Below are 19,094 nucleotides of genomic sequence, written 5' to 3' on the forward strand. Positions count from 1 at the left end.
TTGACACTATTGCATAGCAGCCATTTGGAGTTTCTTGTTGATTTAACAGAGTTCTTTACATATTAAGGATGGCAACTTCTTATTCATCAGGTCCACAATATTTTCTAGGCACTGGCTCTTCCTGAAGAGATGAAATAGAAGTAGCACTAGAATGCAGGCTTCATAATGCGTCCGCACTCCCTGGGGGAGAGGTCTTAGTATCTTCCCTATTCAGTCAGCTGAACCCACAGAGACAGCTCACTCACTGTGTGTTCGAATGTTCTGTGCAGGACAGAGAAGTCAATGGGAGAAATAGATCTAGTCCCCTGTTCTCGGATTGCTCTCCAGCTTTCTGGAGGACAAATGGAAGCATATGAAAAAGATGAAGGGAAGTGTGCTCCTTCCCTAAGCTTGCATGTATGCAGTCCTAGGGCTGCTGGGGCAGCACCTAGTCTGGGAAGGCCATGCAGAGGAGGTGAGTGCAGAGCCAGTTTTGGAGGAAGAAGTATATGTGGTTTGCAGTGTGGGTTCACCAAACTCCTCCCTCCCTATGTCCCTCACTGTGTCTTCAATTTCCTGTCCTTTTCCTTAGGTGTGTGTGGCATTATGTTGCTGCTCTGTGAGGGCCACCCTGTGTCTGTGACCAATGGGCCCTGGTGCAGGGCCCAGGGATCGGGCAGGACTATCTCTACAGGGACATGGGCCCAGCTTCCACCCCTCTGACCTGTCTACCCAAATGGGCTGATGTGTCTCTGACTGCAGATGTCACATAAAGCATGGGCCCAGCTTCCACCCCTCTGACCTGTCTACCCAAATGGGCTGATGTGTCTCTGACTGCAGATGTCACATAAAGCAACCTTCACCCCAGGGGCTGAGCTGCTGTCCTTGGCTCAATGGTGGTGGAAGCAGACATTTTATTACTGGACATAAATCAAATTTGTAAGCCTGTATTTCTGAAGATGCATGAGAAAATGACAAATAAGGACCCGTCTTGCCCTGGGGGTTTATGTTGTGAGTCTATCAGACAGAGAGAAAAGCATGCCAATGGGCTGTGTGTTCTTTCTTACTCGGTTAGTCTCTGCTCTGGTGTGGTTGCTTCCCTGTGTCCTGGGTGCAGTACGTAAACCCACTGTCAATAATGCCTCTCACCTCAGTTCAGCTGCAATGCCTGGCACCAGAGGTCCTTCCTGTGCTGTGGCTCCTAGTGATCTAGCTGGTCAGAATTCTCCCTCTAGCTCCACCTCCCAGTCACGGATGCCAGCTCAGCCTCCTTGCTGCCCCAGGGGGACTGATCATTCACAGTGGCATCTCTTACCGTCAGACCCAGGCATGTTAGAAGAGTCAGTTTTCCAGTGTACAGTAGGGGACTGAGTCTTTTTGTTTTTGTTTCTGCCAAATCAACTTAAAACTGACTCTAAGCCTCCTTTGAACCAGGCTGGCAGAAGTTCAATCCTGGTCATAACTCCCCAACTTCACCACGGGTTTTCTGAAGCTCGAGGTCTCTCTGGTCATGGGTGCAGATTGGTCAGGCTGTGGTCAGTGCTTAGGTTCCTTCATAGATCAGAACTCTTGGGTTTCTGCCTTTGGCCTGTGACCTGATGAAGTAGGAACCCCCAGACAGGGCATCAGCCTTCTGAGGTCCCCAGAGCATGACTATGGAGCCACACAAGGGTCCCCAGTATTCCAAGGCCTTGTGGACTTCCAATGTATCCTTGATCTCACAGAAACTCTGCTTTTCCTCTCTGTAGCACCCTCGCCTGATACATGCATGCCACACACACACACACGCACACACACTACATACACATACCACACATGCATCTTACATAAACACACCACAAATGCATACACACCATACACAAAAACACCACCCACATACCCACACATATACACACCATGCACGCAGCATACACATACCACACAGGTACACATATACATACCACTCCAGCTCCATACACCCAGCATACACATACTGGGGATATGAATTACATATATATACTACACACATGCTATGCAATACACATAAACACAATATACCCCTCACATACATACCCTACATACAACCACACACATACATAACACACACACATACAAACACCATACATACACACACTACACATACACACCCGGCATATGAGCACATGTACACACATAATACAGTGATAGTGTCCTTAGGGAACTCAGGACTTTATAAGAGACGGAAAGAGCTATTTCCTTCCAGAACTTTTCTTCCCTCCAGAAACCTCTAAGTCATGAACGGTTGGATGTTCAAAGAGTCTGACTACCTGCTTGGAATAGGGAAGGGAAAAAATCAAGAGTGAACTAACACACGATTGGAACTTAGATGTGTTTCTTTGAGCAGGGCTGTAAAGATGTCACTAACAGGTGATATAATAACAAAAAACTAGATCCTTGTGTTTGTCATACTGCCATATCATTTCAAAGTATTTTTGCATGTATTCTATAGGGATAGCAGGTAATTTCATGAGAATAAATTCCTTGAGGATAATTCATCAGTGCATTCAGACATAGGTGATGGATAGTTCCCAACTTGCACCAGGTGTTCAGTAAAGTCCTTTTCTGAATGAATGAACAGATTTAAGCTCTGTATTTGCTATCAAATAAACACAAGGTCCTCATTCTCTGTGTCAATGATCCTCCTAATGGCCAAGTGCCTGCTCTGTGTTGGTATGTGCCCATATCCATTCACTGTTTTTTGTAAAATATTTTCCCAGAATAATAGACTTTTATTCCATGTCTAGGATTTATGGACTTCCCACTAATTTTTGGTGTTACATGTTACATGAACACATGACTTTTTCCTCCTGCAAAACTATTTTAAAACCATATGCATGGGATAGGATGTATTTATCATTTTTTTCTTCTAAAAAAATCTGTGTGTGTCATGTGTTTTTACTTCTTCATCTTATTTGAAACCGTAGGCATTAGCATCTTCCTGTGACAGGTGAGGAAACAGCCCGAGAGGTTGAAGATGGGATGCCAGATATAGGAAAGGTCATTGCCTTCCAGAACTTCTGTTTTCTTCCCCTACAAGTCCCCAGGTCACAGTTCATTCATTCATTCAGAAATCTCTGGTTATCGTCTTAGAGGTTGGTGGAGAAGTGCTCAGCTGGAGTTTGAAACCTGGTTCCATCATTTACTAGCTGTGTGATCTTGTCCTGTGACTTAACTCTTTAAATCTCAATTTCTCCATCTATGAAACATGAACAGTGATGAGACTCACCTCATAGGATAGTCATGAGTGTTTAGTGAAATAATCCATATAAAGTACTTCATGGCAGCAAGTATTCAACAAATGTAAATTTCATTCCTACTGTTGTTACTTATGTTAGTTGTAGAACCATCAGGCCGCACTGGGCCTTTTATACTCATCTTAGTGATGGTTTTGGAAAAAATTGACCTGGCTCTCTGAAAGTTCTTCCAATCATCTGGGAAGCTGTGACTTTTCTGTCTAGTGGTGACAGTTGGGGGATTGTTTAATAAGTTTGGATGGAGCCCATTATCATATCAGAAAGCCTCTGGTCAAAGGCATTCCTATAATGGTTTGCAATTTTCAAAGGACTTTGACATACATTAGTGCTCATTTGATTCTCAAAATGACCTCATGAAACAGTTCAAGCTAATTTAATATTAGAGTTGAGGAAATGGATATTTAGAGCCCTGACATGGGATCCAGTAAGTGGCCAATCTGCTATTTCAGCCCTTGTCTTCTGGTTTCTAGTTCTGCTGTATCTAATTAGAGTGTGTTCTCAACCACTTTTTAATCATGTTTGTAATCGGTCAACTTTTTGTCCCTGTGATAAATACCCAGGAAAAACAACAGAGGCCAGAGACAAGAAATATCTTTCCAAGGCACACCCCCATGACCTATTCCTCCAAACCTGCCCCACCACCTGCAGTTTCCACCAACTCCCAGTAGTCCTTTCAGCTGTCAGTGGATAATCCACTGATGAGGTCAGAGCCCTCATGATCCCAGTCACTTCCCAAAAGCCCCACCTCTGGACACTGCTACACTGGGGACCAAGCGCTCCACATGTGAGTTTTTTGGGGGTACATCCTAGATCCAAATCATACCAGTATTGTTCTTTGAGAATCTGATAAAAACTAGTAAAATGCATATAAATGTAACCCAAAATTTTCATGCTATTTCTGGAGTTCACAGGTCCCCATGAAGGTCATCAATGAATCCCATGGGAGTTCATAGGCCCAGACTGAGATTCCTCAATGTCAGTGTGTTTTATTGTTCTCTGAAAACAGTTCAGGGTTGAAATCAGGAATTCAGGGGTGATGGGGCTCACTTCCCCACATCACTCAGAGAGGATCCCCTGGGCTCTGGCACTGCATCCCTGCTGGATCATAAGCCCTCTAGGGCAGGGACCTCAGATGGCTCTCTTGTTCACTCCCACTTAGTCCGAAGCCTGGCATACGATTCACGCACAATAGATACTAATGGATGAATGTTGCCAATCTTTGTCTTTCATTTTTCATTTCATTCCCATCTTGACTTTGCACCTGTCCTTCCTCTTAGCCACACCCCAGTGAGCTGGATAAAGAAGACAAGCAGTTCCAGAGCCTGTTTGAAGAGTTCGCAGGGAAGGTGAGCGGAGGGCAGGTGCGACTTCCCAGATGGGCAGGAGCATGCTCAGTAATACTCGGGTCAAGTCTGTCTTTATTCCCTTGGGTCTGAGGAGTATAGAGAACGAGGCCTCATTCCCCGGGTGCCCAGCTTCTGTGCCTGTCCCCTCATCCTCTCAGAAGACAGAGGGCCCTTCTACACTGCTGGGGGAGAGTAATCATTGTTTTGAGGCCATTTTTCTTCCTGTGTTGGCTGACTTGAAAAGTGGAATCTCTAGATTCTGTTGTTATTTGGCCCAGTCAGTTCGGGGCTTCTGGCTAAAGAGTCAGGGCAGCAAAATCTCTCTAAATTGATCTTTTGGAGATGGAATTGCCCAGCCTAGGCAGGGGACAGCTCAGTTAAGCTAGCCTGGACTTGGAAACACAGCCAGGCCCACTGCCCTGAGAGACCAGCAGTGCTTGACCTGCAGAGCCCAAGCTTGGCCAGGGTGTGAGCGTGATTGGGGGTGCTTGAAGCAGGGAGAGTGCTGCCCCCAATCCTTCCTCCCCACCCTGAAGGCTGAAGTTTGTTTTGGTAAAATCACTGGAAGCCCATAAATTGGAACTCACCCAGGACTTGAAGTGCCCCAGGTGGTCCCATAAATAGTGACTGACCCTGTTCTTCGGAGGGTAATAAAGTCCCCAGAAGACCTCAGAAAGGGAAAAGCAGTGCTCTCCATTCCCTGGAAAAGCTCTGGGGACTTTTTAGACTTCAGGATGAAATGGAAGCTAGGCACAGTAGCATGTGTCTATAGCTTCAGCTACTGAGGGAGTTTGAGGCAGGAGGATCACTTGAGCCCGGGAGTTCAAGACTAGTGTGGGCAATATAACAAGATCCCATCTAAATAACAACAACAACAACAACAACAACAACAATAATAAAGATGGAATGGAAGAAAATACATCAGAAACCTTTGCAGAAAAGGAAACCTGCCAACAACTCTTTTACATTGCCACTGGATAAAAAATTCTTGTGAAAATTCAATTCATGTTTTAGATGGATGCTCAGGTCAGTGTTTTTACTAACAAAAGCTTGCCAAAGGACCGTGTTTTATTTAGAACATCCAGAATGATAGAGAAGCTCACATTTGTAGGTTTGTCCTGTACCTATCTTTCTTCTCTCTCCTGCTGAGGAGGGCGGCACTGACCACTCTCCCAACTCGGCTGGTGATGTGACTGGCACAGAGAGGTTAAGGAGCTGGCTGAGGGCACCAGGCCTCACAAGGGTCAGAGCCAAGGTCTAAATGTAGACTCTCAACATTCCGTTTCTTCCCTGGCAGGCAAAAGAGGGCTGTATTCTGGCCTAGAGGCCTCTCAGAGGGACCTCAGGTGTTATTATTGGGACTGACTATCCTGTGCCCCAGTGAGCCTAGCTGCCCCCACAGGAAACATTGCCTTGTGTGGCTCTGGTCTCTTTTTTTCCAGTGCCAAGACCTGGCTGGAGGAGGATGGGAAGTAGCTGGGTCAAGGTCACAGGATAAGGAGGGGGTTTCAGATTGGAATCCAGTTCTCAGTCTAGCACCCCTTCATTATCCCATCTCAGGCCTATCTTCCTGGCATGAATCTTGCCTCTGGCTCAGTGTTTATCCTAAATACATATTGTCTATACTGCACCCCCCTCAATCTCAATTCCCAGTTCTTAAATTGGCTTCTACATGAACTAGCAACTCCCACAGATGCAGTGACAAAATGGCACTCTGGAGTGAGACAATCTCAGCTCCACCACTTGGTAACTGTGAACCTCAAGCCATTATATCCCATGAAAATGGCCAACGACATCAGGTGTAGAAATGGTGTTTAGTGGTTTACAAAACCATGGGTCTTTAACTGTAACATGGAGTGGAGTTGCCTTGAGGATTTAAGTATATCCCACATCAGGTGTGTGGCACATCTGAGCCGGCTCCTGTTCCTACTACTTGTCACACTTTGTTTTCTGTTTAGGCAAGCCCCGTCAAAGGCAGCGGGAGCCTGGGAGGCAGGCAGCCTTCTGCCAGCCGTGGCCACCGAGCTCACAGCACCAACACACAACCCTGCCAGGCTGTTGGGACCCCAAAGGAAATGGAGAATTTGAGTTTTTAAAGCTGTCACATGCTTTTAAAATCACAGGGTTGGTGGGCTGGGTGTCTGACTGTGGAAGAAGTTCTGTACTCATTTAGCATCTTGAAGTAGCTTGGCAGGGCTGACATGATTTGCAATTGGTTGCTCTTCCTAGGATTCTGAGATCGGTGCCAATAAGCTCAAGACAGCTCTGAATGGGGTGTTTTCCAAACGTAAGTTCCTCCCTGGGGCCTCTCAGAAAGTCTTTGGGCTCCTAAGAAAGATGCCAGGGTGGGGCTGAGGGAGGTGGCAGGCAGAAGTTGGCCAGGAGCACTGCATGGGGAGAGGGGACTTTGACCTCTGACTCCTGAGGGCCAGCAAGGCAAGAGCCATAAGGCAGGGAAGACTGGCGAGGAGGAGGTACTGGGTGGGGTGAAGGAGGTGCTGGAGACCAGCTAGACCTTGAACAATGGATCAATAACCCATGATACTAAATGTAATTTTATGACAAATCCTGGGGAGTTGGACTGCAGTTGACTTAAGTGACACTCTCTCACACAATTACCATGACTGGTACCACGGGAAACTGCAGACTAAGGATCTTGTTCTGCCATAATTTCATTCTTCTTTAAAGCTGAGTAATATTCCATCGTGTGTATGTGTATATATACACACACACCATATTTTCTTTATCCATTCATGTGTTAAATGGCATCTAGGTTGGTTCCATAGTTAAACTATTGTGAATTGAGCTGCTATAAACAGTGATGTCTCTGCTTCACTGTAGTATGCTGATAAATGGATGAAGTGGGAGAATATCATGCTAAGTGAAATAAGCCAAACCCAAAAACCAAAGGCCAAATGTTTTCTCTGATATGTGGATGCTAATTCATAATAAGGGTGTGGGTGCTAGGGAAGAATAGAGTTACTTTAGATTAGGTAGAGGGAAGTGAAGGGAGGGGAGGGAGTCTGGGGATAGGAAGGGTGTTAGAGCGAAATGGACATTATTACCTCATGTGCATATATGACTGCATGACCGATGTGATCCTACAATATACAATCAGAAAAATGAAAATTACACTCCATTTATGTATGATCTATCAAAATGTATAAATGCATTCTACTGTCATGTACAACTAAGTAGAACAAATAAAGAAAAGAAAAGAAAATACAATAATGCCTTCAAATGTATGGAGATAGATTTCCAATCTAGAAATATCTACCCAAACAATAATTAATTGTACATGAGTGCAAAATAAAGGAACTTTCTGATATGCAAAAAAAACCCCAAACAAACAAACAAAAAACTGGGTTGCCAACTTGTAGTGAGTACTTACAAGTCTGTTTTGTCTTGGCATTCATTTTGAATAAATGTTGGACATTCCCACACCAAAAATAAATAAATAAATAAGTAAATAAATAAATAAAATAAAAATAAAAAGGATCTCGTTCTGTAGCCATTTGGGGAGGCAGGGTAGAAGGGATGATTCTGACTGTCCTAGCCTGTTCTAGGTCCCCATCTTCAGACTTCAGCAAGTCTTGGGGACCGCCTCAGGGTTCAGCCACACCCAGGAGGAAGAGTTTGTGCCTCCCCTTGAATCCTCCGCACCATGGGAGCTGGTGTGGAGCTCTTTCTCTTCTGGTCCAGGGATGGTTAAGTCTTCCAGCTGGTTGAGTAAAGGCGGTCATTCACCCTGAGTGAGAGAACTAGAAACAGGGACTTGACTGAGGGGCAAAGAGAGAGCCCTTCTGGAGATGGACATAGGACTAAGCAGCTCCCCAGGGCTCTGAGCCGAGGTGCTGGCTCAGGATGGCTCTTCCATCTTCTGCTCCTCTCTTGGTGCTGCTGTTGTTGAGAAGAGCAGAGAGAAGAGGAGAGGGCTGCAGGATCTTGGGCGGCTGCCTTGACTCCCAGGTGTGCGGGAGGTTATGTTAGAGGCCAGGGATGAGCAGCAGCTCTCATTGAGCAACTATGTATTGTAATTGAAAGTGTAGGTGGTGGAGCCCCAGCTCTGCCCTCTACTGGTTGTGTGAACTTGAGCAAAAATATGTAACTTGGCTGGGGCTCAGTTTTCTTATCGATAAAATGGAACAATGATAGCATCTACCAAATCGGGTGGTTTGGAAGAGGAGATGTATTGTGCTTAGAATAGTATCTTGTTGGTCAAAAGCTAGCTATTTTATTTAGAACTTATATACCAATCACTGGGTTAACACTTCACTTATATCATCTCAGTTAATGCCTACCAGTTCTTGGGGTCAGTATTAACATTAACATTATCACTATCATTCCCACTTGATGGAGAAGGAAACTAAGCTTTTAGATATTAATCTGCCAAGTCTGTGTTTGTGAGCAGCAAATCTGGGGTTCAGAGGTTGAACTCTGATTCTGGTGCTCATCTGCATGGTGTCCCAGACCACCAGGAGGTTTAGGGAGTATCTGCCCATCAGCCCCATACAATGTTCTCTTTTTTTTGTGGAGACCCACATTCAGCTCCATAGTCTGCCTGGTGTCTTTGGTGGTCTTCTCCTGTGGAGGTTATTTATTTCCCTTATCTTCAAACAATCCTCATTCCCACCCTCTTTTCTGTTTAAATCTTTAGGAACAGACATCAAATTCAATGGATTCAACATCAACACTTGCAGGGAAATGATCAGTTTGTTGGATGTATCCTTTAAATGTCACATTATTTTTACTGCTTTTTCCTCCACCTTTTCCAGTAGGAAAGAGAGGGCAGGGTAGAAAAGGGGGAACTATATATTGAGCATGTGATTGGAATCATGGTTGAGTTTTAAAGAAAAAGGTATCATTTTATGAATAATTCTGAATAAAGTTGAGATTATCCCCACTTTTCAGGTTTAAAAAAAACAAAACAAAACAAGGAGGCATGCAGTGTTTAAGTGGCTTATCTACAATCATGCAATTTAAAGAGAGCAAGAGGGTGGTACTGTGACCCTCCTCCCCGACCCACATTGGGAATCACAGAATTCCTCCTGCCGAGTTCCGTTCCCACCACCCAGCCTCTGCCCACCGTGACGAGGCCTTTGTTTCAGAGTCTTCACTTGGTCTTTGGACTTTCCCTACCAATAGTTTAGCATTATCACACAAGATGAAACCTATTTGTTCACTCTGATCTAATTTAACCTTCTCTTCCTGGAGAGGAATGGTTTTAAAGTCTTTTCTGGCTGATATAACAGAATAGCATAAACTGGGTGGCTTTTAAACACCAGAAACTGCCAGACATGGTGGTGCACACCTGTAATCCCGGTGACTTGGGAGGCTGAGGCAGGAGAATCCTGAGTTCAAAGCCAGCCTCAGCAAGTGAGGCACTAAGGAATGCAGCGAGACCCTGTCTCAAAATAGGGCTGGGGATGTGGTTCAGTGGTCGAGTGCCGCTGAGTTCAATCCATGGTCTCCCCCCAGCCTCCTCCAAAAAGGCAAAAACAACACACCAGAAATTTATTCCTTAAGTTCTAGAGGCTAGAACATCCAGGATCAAGACTTGGCAGCTTTTGTGTCTGGCGAGGGCCTGCTTTCTGGTTCATGACTGTAACTTTAAAAGGGAGAAGGAATGAGTTTTCTGGGGTTCCTTCTATAAGGGCACTGATTCTATTTGTGAAGGTTCCTCTCTCATGACTTAATTTCTTCCCAAAGGCCTTACTTCCTAATACCCTCATATTGGGATCAGCTTTCAACATATGAAATGGGGGTGGGGGACAAAACACCCAGTCTATAGCAAATGGGTAGGAATTTTTGGCAGGGATGGAGGAAGCTAAGGGATTCTAGGTGGAAGGAACATTCTAGGTGGGAAGGGTCGGAGCTTGAATAGTCCAACATCATTTCCTTCAAGTTTTGCTTTGGGCAGCTCCAGGTTACTATTCTGCACGTTGCTGGTGATAAAGGTAATTTCTCCAGGGCTTTGGGAGGTTGTCCTCATTTCTTAGGGTCTCATCCATACTAAGATGTGATGGCCTTTTCTGCAGGATCCTTCACTATCTATAAGGTGGGACAGGAGGACTGATTCTCCTTTGTGTAGTATTCATGCAGTGCTTCGTGAGTAGCAGAGTGTGTGCTGCTGGGTTATCAGTGATGGAGAGACGGTATTATCTAGTGGTCCCAGAACCCCAGAAGACCACTCCCTGAATGGTGCTGGAGCCCGTCAGCCCTGCATCCTTCCAGTAATTTATGGGCCGCAGAGAACTCTTAAGTGTTGATTTGCTCTGTTGCAAATAGTTCTTTGGTTTCTGACCCTTTTTCATCAAACCTTGCCTGTTGACTTTAATTCAGATTCTAGAGTTACTGTAGCTAACCCCTTATTGTTCCCAATGGTATTTATATCTCTCCCAGTTTCAAGAGGATTGTGATTCTGTCACTCTTCAGGAGTTTTTGTTCCACAGATTAGATGGTGTAGGGCAGTGGTTCTGAATCATGGTGTGCAGCAGAACCACCCATGTAGACTTAAAAAAAAGAAGAGCTTTGTGGATGGATAATTCATGTTCCATTCAATGTAGCCACTTAAAGTGTATAATTCAACCATACAATTCAACAGTTTTTGGTAGAGTCATAGAGTTGCATAACCATCACCACGCAATTGAGAACATGTTTTTTGCTCCAAAAAGAAATCCTGTACTCATATTAGAAGTCACTCCTTATCTTCACCCATTCCTAGGCCACCACTAACCTACTGGCTCCATAAGTTTGACAGTTGTGAACATTCACGTAAATGGAATCATACAATATGTGGTCTTTGTGATTGGCTCCTTTCATTAGCATGATGTTTCAAGTACTATAGCCTGGTTAGCACTTCATCACCTATAGAGATATGAAAATACAGTTGCCTGTTTCAGTCCTGGAGATCCTGATCCTATAGGTCTGGTCTTTAGAGGCAATTTCCTCTGGAATTGAGAACTACTGGTTTTCTGGCACAAAGACTTTGGAACAGACCAAGGTCCAGATTCTGGCTCCACCACTTGTTAGGTGTATAAATTGGGGAAGTTGTTAAATGCTCTGAACCTTATTCCCCGCCCCCCTGGAAAATGGGATAGTAGTATTTACTTTGTGTGACTATCATAAGGGTGAAATGAGATGCAAGTATGTGAAGTGCCTAGACATGGTGTTAGCTTCCTGTGTACTTTACTCTCCTCGGAGATGTTGTTTGTATCATTAGTAAGGCTTTGAAGGCTGTAGTTGACACTCAGTGTTGATCATAGATATAAGAATGCAGACTTTCTTAAAGGGTGAGTATGTTAGTTAACTGTCCATTACTGTAACAAAATACCTGAGATGATCAGTTGATAAAGAGGAAAGGTTTATTTTGGCTCACAGTGTTTGAGGTCCGATCCATAATTTATTGGCCCTGTTTCCCTGGGACTGTGGTGAAGCAGCATATCATGGTAAAAGTATGGGATAGAGCAGAACAACCTACCACATGACAGCCAGGAAGTAAGGGAGAAAGAAAAGAAAGTCTGGGGTCCCAATACCCCTTCGAGGGCATGCTTCCAATGACCTATGATCTCCCGCTAGGACCATTTGTAAGGGTTCCACCACCTCCCAATGACACAAAGCTAGGGACCAAGCCTTTAACACACGAAACGAGGACTTGCCAAAATATAGCAGCATGTTTTACACTCTTAGATGTAAACAAGAATTTTGACTGACTAAGGAAGTGATCAGTGGTCTGCATTAGAATTTGAACATAGTGCTGTAACATGCTGGTGTTTATTTATTAGCTGTGGTGAGAAAAAGGTAGTGCTTCAAAGAGATTAAACTTCATGAGGTTAAGTACAGTTCAAAACTGAGTCCCACTGGGCATGGTGTCACACGCCTGTAATTTCAGAGCTCAGGAGGCTGAGGCAGGAGGATCGAGAGTTCAAAGCCAGCCTCAGCAATGTAGCAAGGGCCTAAGCAACTCAGTGAGACCCTGTCTCTAAATAAAATATAAAAAAGGGCTAGGGATGTGGCTCAGTGGTTAAGTGCCCCTGGGTTCAATCCCGGGTACTAAACAGAGTCCCCATAGTATAACACAGCACTCAATGTTCATTGGGGGAGGGAACCCAAGTTGGACATGGAAAGTCACATGACTCCCCACCTGTTTTGGTTATACAGTGGCTGGTGAGGAGACCATTTGATTGAGAATCTCAATCATGTGCCTCCTGATGATTTTCCTGATAACATTTTGACATTCCAACAAACTGTCATTTGAATGATCAGTCACAGAAATTTAAATCTGGAAGTGAATTTGCAGATCACATAGCTCTGTAGATGCTAATTAGTGATATTACTGGGAGGTCTTCAGGCTGGTGATGCGTGCTCTTTATTCCTACCTCTGTGTCTGGCTTCAAAGAAGGGCCTTCGTGGGTGTTTGACTTTGTCATCTGCATTTGAATTTGTTTCCCACCATCCCCCTGTTGCTCTGCTTGCTATAGAAGTGGCAGATTCACTGAGGTCTTGAGGCACTTGTGCACACTCACCAGAGAAAGCAACCCACGGGGCATGTAGATTTGGAGTTCAACCATGTTGACCTTTAACATGCTTAGAGTCATGGGACGGGCACCTTGGGCCTGGTGGAATTCAAGACGCTGTGGCTGAAGATCTGGAAGTATCTGGTAACTCTTCTCCCCCTCTTGGGCAGCCTCTGGGCCTCGGCCCCTTTCCTCCATTCCAACCCGCCATGGCACTCATGCCTGGTCTGCTTTGGACCCTAGTCTGATCAGACCTTTAATCATGATCAAAACCACCCAAATCTGGACACATTGTTCAGGAAGGAACATGGAAGCAATGAGAGAAGCTAATGCCAGCCCCTGCAGTGACAGTGCTATTCAGAGGGCAAGAGGGCCAGCACTGGCCCGCAGCCCAAGCTCTTCTCTTTATTCTGGAACCTTCTTGGGAGGAGTCAATGAGGTCTCTTCTGGAGTGTGTCTCTCACCTTCTCAGGGAGCAGTAGAGTGGAGGGAGATGGTTGTTGGGGACCAGAAGCTGCTGTTCTCTATCTGGAATTTCTGTCCTGCTTTAGGAGATCTATCGGGAAATGGATTATAACCACTCAGGGACCATCGATGCCCATGAGATGAGGACAGCACTCAAGAAAGCAGGTGAGGACAGTACCTGTAGACAAGGTCTTAGCACCCAGATGTGCCCATTTAGAATAATTGTTCTCGGAATGGCGACTGCTAATGGCCATCACTGGGCCATCTTCTGTTTGGGATCAGTGTGGCCACAGAACTTCGCTGAGTTTCCTTCCTGTTCAGGAAGGAGAGAATACTGCTGGACTCTAGAGAGCATAGAGCGTCAGGATGTGTCCAAGAACTCTGTGCTACTGGGAAGGTGACAGCAGTTACAGATGATGGGATCCTCATGGGGCCAGGCAGGGGACCCGCCACATGGACAGCCCCTCACCGTTTCTGCTTTCACTTGCTGTGGCTGATGTGGCAATGGCTGAGACAGGGTTGAGGCTAGTGTGGGACCAGGGAAGGGACTGATGAGGCTTATCTAAGAAGATAGACTGGATGGCAGGGCACCTTCTGGGACCCCTGGAGGAGGCAGCGTCAGCTGGTTTGTTGCTTTATAGAGAATCATGAAGGGACCATGTAGTGTCAACCCACTGAATTTTTATGGGGGACAGTTCTGAATCCTTCACACTACCTATGACTCAGGTCTCCTCTGCCCTCAGGTTTCACCCTCAACAACCAAGTGCAGCAGACCATTGCCATGCGGTATGCGTGCAGCAAGCTTGGCATCAACTTTGATGGCTTCATAGCTTGTATGATCCGCCTGGAGACCCTTTTCAGTGAGTTCTTCTCTCTTACAAATACACCCTTTTTCTCCTGAGTATAGGAGCAGGACCTGACATTGCCTTTGGGAGGCTAGGGGGTCCAAGAAACCATAACCAGGATTTTTGTAACTGAGGCTCCCTTGAAGGAAGAGGAGGTGGACACAGAAGGGACTGAGGTGGTCATGTTGGTCAGGCCCAAGGGAGGGACTGCCTTTTCTTGGAGACTTGAAAAGCTGCCATCTAGAATGTTGAGCTCCTGCTATGTGTAGTCACTAGGTCAAGGAGAATGAATACCAAAAATGGTCCTTGCATGGCTTTTAGTCTATACACATTTGCACTTCCAAGGGGATCATGTTGAGAGTCAATCAGGGAAGGGATGGTGTCCTCTCTGGAAAGTAGTAAGTGTTCTCCTGCTACCTTGGTCCTTGGGATCCTGCTGTTTTATAATCAATGAGACCTTATCTAGAGAGGGGTTTTTCTTCCATGGGTTTGGTGTTGGGAGAGTGGGAAATGGTCTTAAGAACAAATGGTCAAGTGACCAGAGACAGAGCTAAGGGCCTGGGTTACCCACAACTTCACCTCCTGTTAATATAATTGCAAGTTTCTGAGATGAAGCTTTTGAGGGTAGAAATGCAAAAGGGACCATCTCTGTCATCCCATTTGGGACATCTGCTGTCAAAAAGGCTCACCCTGGGTGCTGAGTCTAGATCTAACTTAAAAAATTTTTTTTATGCTTTTGGGGCTCTAACCCAGGGCCTCATGCATACTAGCCAAATGCTCTACCACTGAGCTCTACCACTAGCCCTAGATCTAGCTTTTTGGGTCCTTGAGGGTAGGTAAGAGCTGGAAAGGAAGGGGGAGGTAAGAGAAGGGATTTCCAGGTCTGGAGGGGATGGAAAGATGTAACTCTCTTACTGTTCCAAAGACCAGGAACAGCTCTGTCTAATTTTTTCCTTCTCTGGTATCTTAGAATTATTCAGGCTTCTGGACAAGGACCAGAATGGCATTGTCCAGCTCTCTCTGGCTGAGGTAAATGACCTGGTTTGATGAACAGCATGCTGATGGTACTTGGAAATTCTTGGATGGTACAGTGCTGGGTGGTGTTTATTCCTACTGACCGTCTTATTTCCACATGAATACCATGCATGTGCTGTTAAAGGCATGGGGAAGGAATGTGTTTGTCTATCATGCAGTTTTTCAAACATTGTTATTTATTATTATTATTAATTATCTCAAAGATAAAGCAACAGCTACTTTTCAAATCATTTCAAAGATGCACTCTTGCTAATTTGGATGGAACTGTGTGCAGTAGGAATGGTTTGAAATGTCTGACTCTAGGGCTCGATATCTGAAGCTGAAATATAGAAGGACATCAGAAACAAAAAATGAAGCACCAAGGTAAAATGAGTGATACAAAATAAATGAGTATTTTCTTTCTTTGCCATGTACATGTTACATAATGCTTTATGCAGAAAGCACCATAGTGCTTGCCATGTAGAGAGCTGCAGCCCCGGGTAGCAGAAGCCTTTAAGTGACCTGAGGGGGCAGCAGGAGGTGTCCGCATGTCCTAAAGGTCCAGGGCAGCGTGGAGGCATTAGCCCTGGTCCTGCTTCTGAGGTAGAGGACCAGGTTATTTCTGATCCAGTCAAGTTGTCTGGCCCAACCACTTTCCTTTCTTCACTGAATTGGAAATGTTATTGACCCCTTTCTGAGATCTAGGAAAGGCCCTCCTTCCAACATACCTGTGGATTCCTACAGATGTCCAAGCAATAATGCAGAATCTAAAATGAAGTATATTTATAGTAATATATATACCTACATATGTATGGAATACAGATGCCTATATAAGAATACAGGAAAAATATAGACACATATATAGTAACATACATATATAGAAATATAAGAATTATAAGATCAGAAAAATTATAAGAAATATAAGAATATATACATATGTCTGTACACACACACACACACACACACAGTTGTCCCTGGGTATACACAGGGCCTTGGTTCCAGGTTATTCCTCATAAACCAAAATCCACAGATGCTCAAACCCCATATTTAAAATGGCACAATATTTGCATATAACCTACATGTATCCTCCTGTATATTTTAAATCATTATTCTAGATTATTTATAATACCTAGTAAAATGTTAATGCCATGTAAATAGTTGTTCTACTGTATTATTTAGGAAATAACGACAAGAAAAAAGTCTGTTCATATTCAATACAAATGCAATTTTGTTTGAATATTTTCGACCCGTGGTTGGTAGACTCTGGAGGCAGAGCTTGTGGATCTGGAAGGACAAGTGTACACATACCCCCACCTGTGTTTGAAAGCCCCCTTTGGGTCTAGAGCTTTCTGTAAGCCACTTTTCTCTGGTGCTCTGGCTAAGGAGCTCGCTCGGGACTTCCCTAAGGGCTTCCTGTGGTCAAGCAAGACACTCACTGGAGAGTGGGGATATGAGAATGTTTGCCCAGGTGGGGCAGGAGGACTCCTGTGATGGAAGGACACCTGCTCCCTGGAAGCTGTGAGCTCACCTGTCTTTTTTTTTTGCAGTGGCTGTGCTGCGTGCTGGTCTGACCCCAGTTCTTTGGACGTTGATGACACACCTCATCTCCCCGCTTACCTCTTTTCTCCCTTTCTTTACAATCTTGTGATTATCCTCAAGTGGCATTCAAATTCATATTGTTCTAGCCTATCCTCGTTCCTTGAAGTGCCGGTTTTTCCTACCAGAGCAGGCTGAGGGGCCCTGGATCTCATTCCACAGCTTGGAACCCTCAGCTTCTTAAGCTGATCCCAGGTCCCAGTGGAGGGGAAGCAATCAATTAAAAGTTGTGTGCGGGATGGTCTCTGCCTTTCTCTAGTGATGTGCAATGTGGGCGGTACCCTGGGCTTTTCACGCTATAGGAAACATGTTTTGGGAAATGACATGACCCCAAATTACCAAAAGGTTGAAGAGGTGGATTAGTTTCCTGGAGGACAGAGCCCTGCTGCAGATGGAGATGCTGCCAGAGGCCAACTTTAGGAAAGAGACCCAGCCCCAGTCCTGCCAAGGAAGGCTGCAGGGTGGGGTGCAGAGCTTTCTTCTGTGCAGCGGGTATTGCTGTCTGTGTGGAGGGGGGATGTCTTACCTGACAAAGAGCTAGAGGCAAATGCAGTTCAGGCTGCTTCTGCTCACGGCTGAAGACAGCAATCATGTGATGGTTGGGAAAATTGAGGCCACAACCACAGTGTCCCATTGGGTAGAAGAGGAGTGAGCTGATTCTTACACACTGCCTCTGGAAATGAGGCACAAAGGAGGAAACACACGTACATGCCTTGGCCTCTGTATTAGTCTGATTAAGGAATAATTTTCTCCTCCAGAAACAGGGCTAGAAGAATGCTCCTTGTGGGTACGTGACTTGTGAGGACAGCCACACACCTGTCAACCTTCATGCTGCCTTCACTCTCCTGAGACACAGAGGGACAAACAGAGCTGGTGGGTCTTAGCAGAAGAGGGGAGATCAAGGCTCTGGGACCTCACCACTGGGGAGAGGAAGGGAGTGCTCAGTTGATCTCATGGTAGAGAAGGAGGTGTATTTGTTTTAGTGGCCTGTGAGTCTCGGAAGAAAAGGGGTCCTCTCATCCATTTAGGGGCATCAATGTGGGAGAGGACCAAAGTCTCCAGCAGATGCAAGCCCAGTTACCCTCAGGCTGCCTGGAGGGTACCCCCAGCCTCCACTATGGGTCTGGCTGGTGTTCTTCCCAGGCCCATCCAGTAAGTAGGAGTCCTTACCACACCTCATTCTTTAAAAATAGAGTGCCACAAACCAAGTCCCAAATTTAAAGTGCTGTTCAAATTCTCCTCGACTTACAATGAGGCTGTGTCCCAATAAATCCCTCCATGTGTTGAAAATATCATAAATCAAACATGCATTTGATAACCTGACCTACTGAACATCATAGCTCACCTAGCCTATTTTAATAGTGCTTGGAATATTCACTTTAGCCTACAGATGGGCAAAATTATCTAATATGAGATCTACTTTATAATTAATGTTGAATAGTCTCATGGAACTTATTGAAGACCTATATCCAAACCACACTGGCAACACAGTATACAGTGGAATGTCACTTGTTTCCCCTTGTGATAGAGCGACTGCCTGGGAGGTGCACACTACATCTTACTAGTCTGGGAAAAGATCAAAATGAAAAAATTTAAGTGTGGTTTCTATCAAACATGTATAGTTTTTGCACCACTGTAAAGTCAAATGATTGTAAATTGTATGGTAAGTTGGGGACCATCTGTATTATAGTCAACTTGCTTCAGGTAGTTTAATTTTATATTAAGCCGACAGGCTTCTGTTACTTCAGGGAATAGTCTGGTAATGAAATAGTCTCATTACAAAATGGCATTTGCTTTAGGGTCTCAGATTTCAGGGAAGGATTGTCCTGGAGACTCCTTACCAATACAGTCATGAACAGGTTGACTACCCCTGTGCTACAGAGTTTTCTACTCAAACATTTGAGAGTTTGCTTTATACTCCCATCTCCCCAACCTTTCCTCAGATTATAACAGTAAGAGATGTTGCTCTCAGGTGTGGCCTCTTCCTTGCCCCTTGTATTAGCTTTCTGTGACTATAATGAATTACCTGAGGCAACTAACATATAAAAAGAAAAGGTTTAT

At 44.9% G+C, this 19,094-nt stretch overlaps 1 protein-coding gene across 1 annotated transcript in view; it reads left to right on the forward strand.

Annotated features, from left to right (window-relative positions):
* Positions 1-17,256, forward strand: part of Capn8 (calpain 8) — a 90,167-nt gene extending 72,911 nt beyond the window's left edge. The window contains exons 14-21 of the mRNA XM_047520649.1: positions 4,529-4,597; positions 6,827-6,884; positions 9,255-9,319; positions 13,189-13,257; positions 13,665-13,743; positions 14,322-14,438; positions 15,394-15,452; positions 16,985-17,256. Coding sequence (XP_047376605.1) covers positions 4,529-4,597; positions 6,827-6,884; positions 9,255-9,319; positions 13,189-13,257; positions 13,665-13,743; positions 14,322-14,438; positions 15,394-15,452; positions 16,985-17,008 — 540 coding nt within the window. The 3' untranslated portion in view covers positions 17,009-17,256. The remainder of the gene's footprint in view (positions 1-4,528; positions 4,598-6,826; positions 6,885-9,254; positions 9,320-13,188; positions 13,258-13,664; positions 13,744-14,321; positions 14,439-15,393; positions 15,453-16,984) is intronic.
* Positions 17,257-19,094: the final 1,838 nt, after the last annotated feature.

Source organism: Sciurus carolinensis, chromosome 12 (genome assembly GCF_902686445.1).
Source record: "Sciurus carolinensis chromosome 12, mSciCar1.2, whole genome shotgun sequence".
Classification (NCBI taxonomy): domain Eukaryota; kingdom Metazoa; phylum Chordata; class Mammalia; order Rodentia; family Sciuridae; genus Sciurus; species Sciurus carolinensis.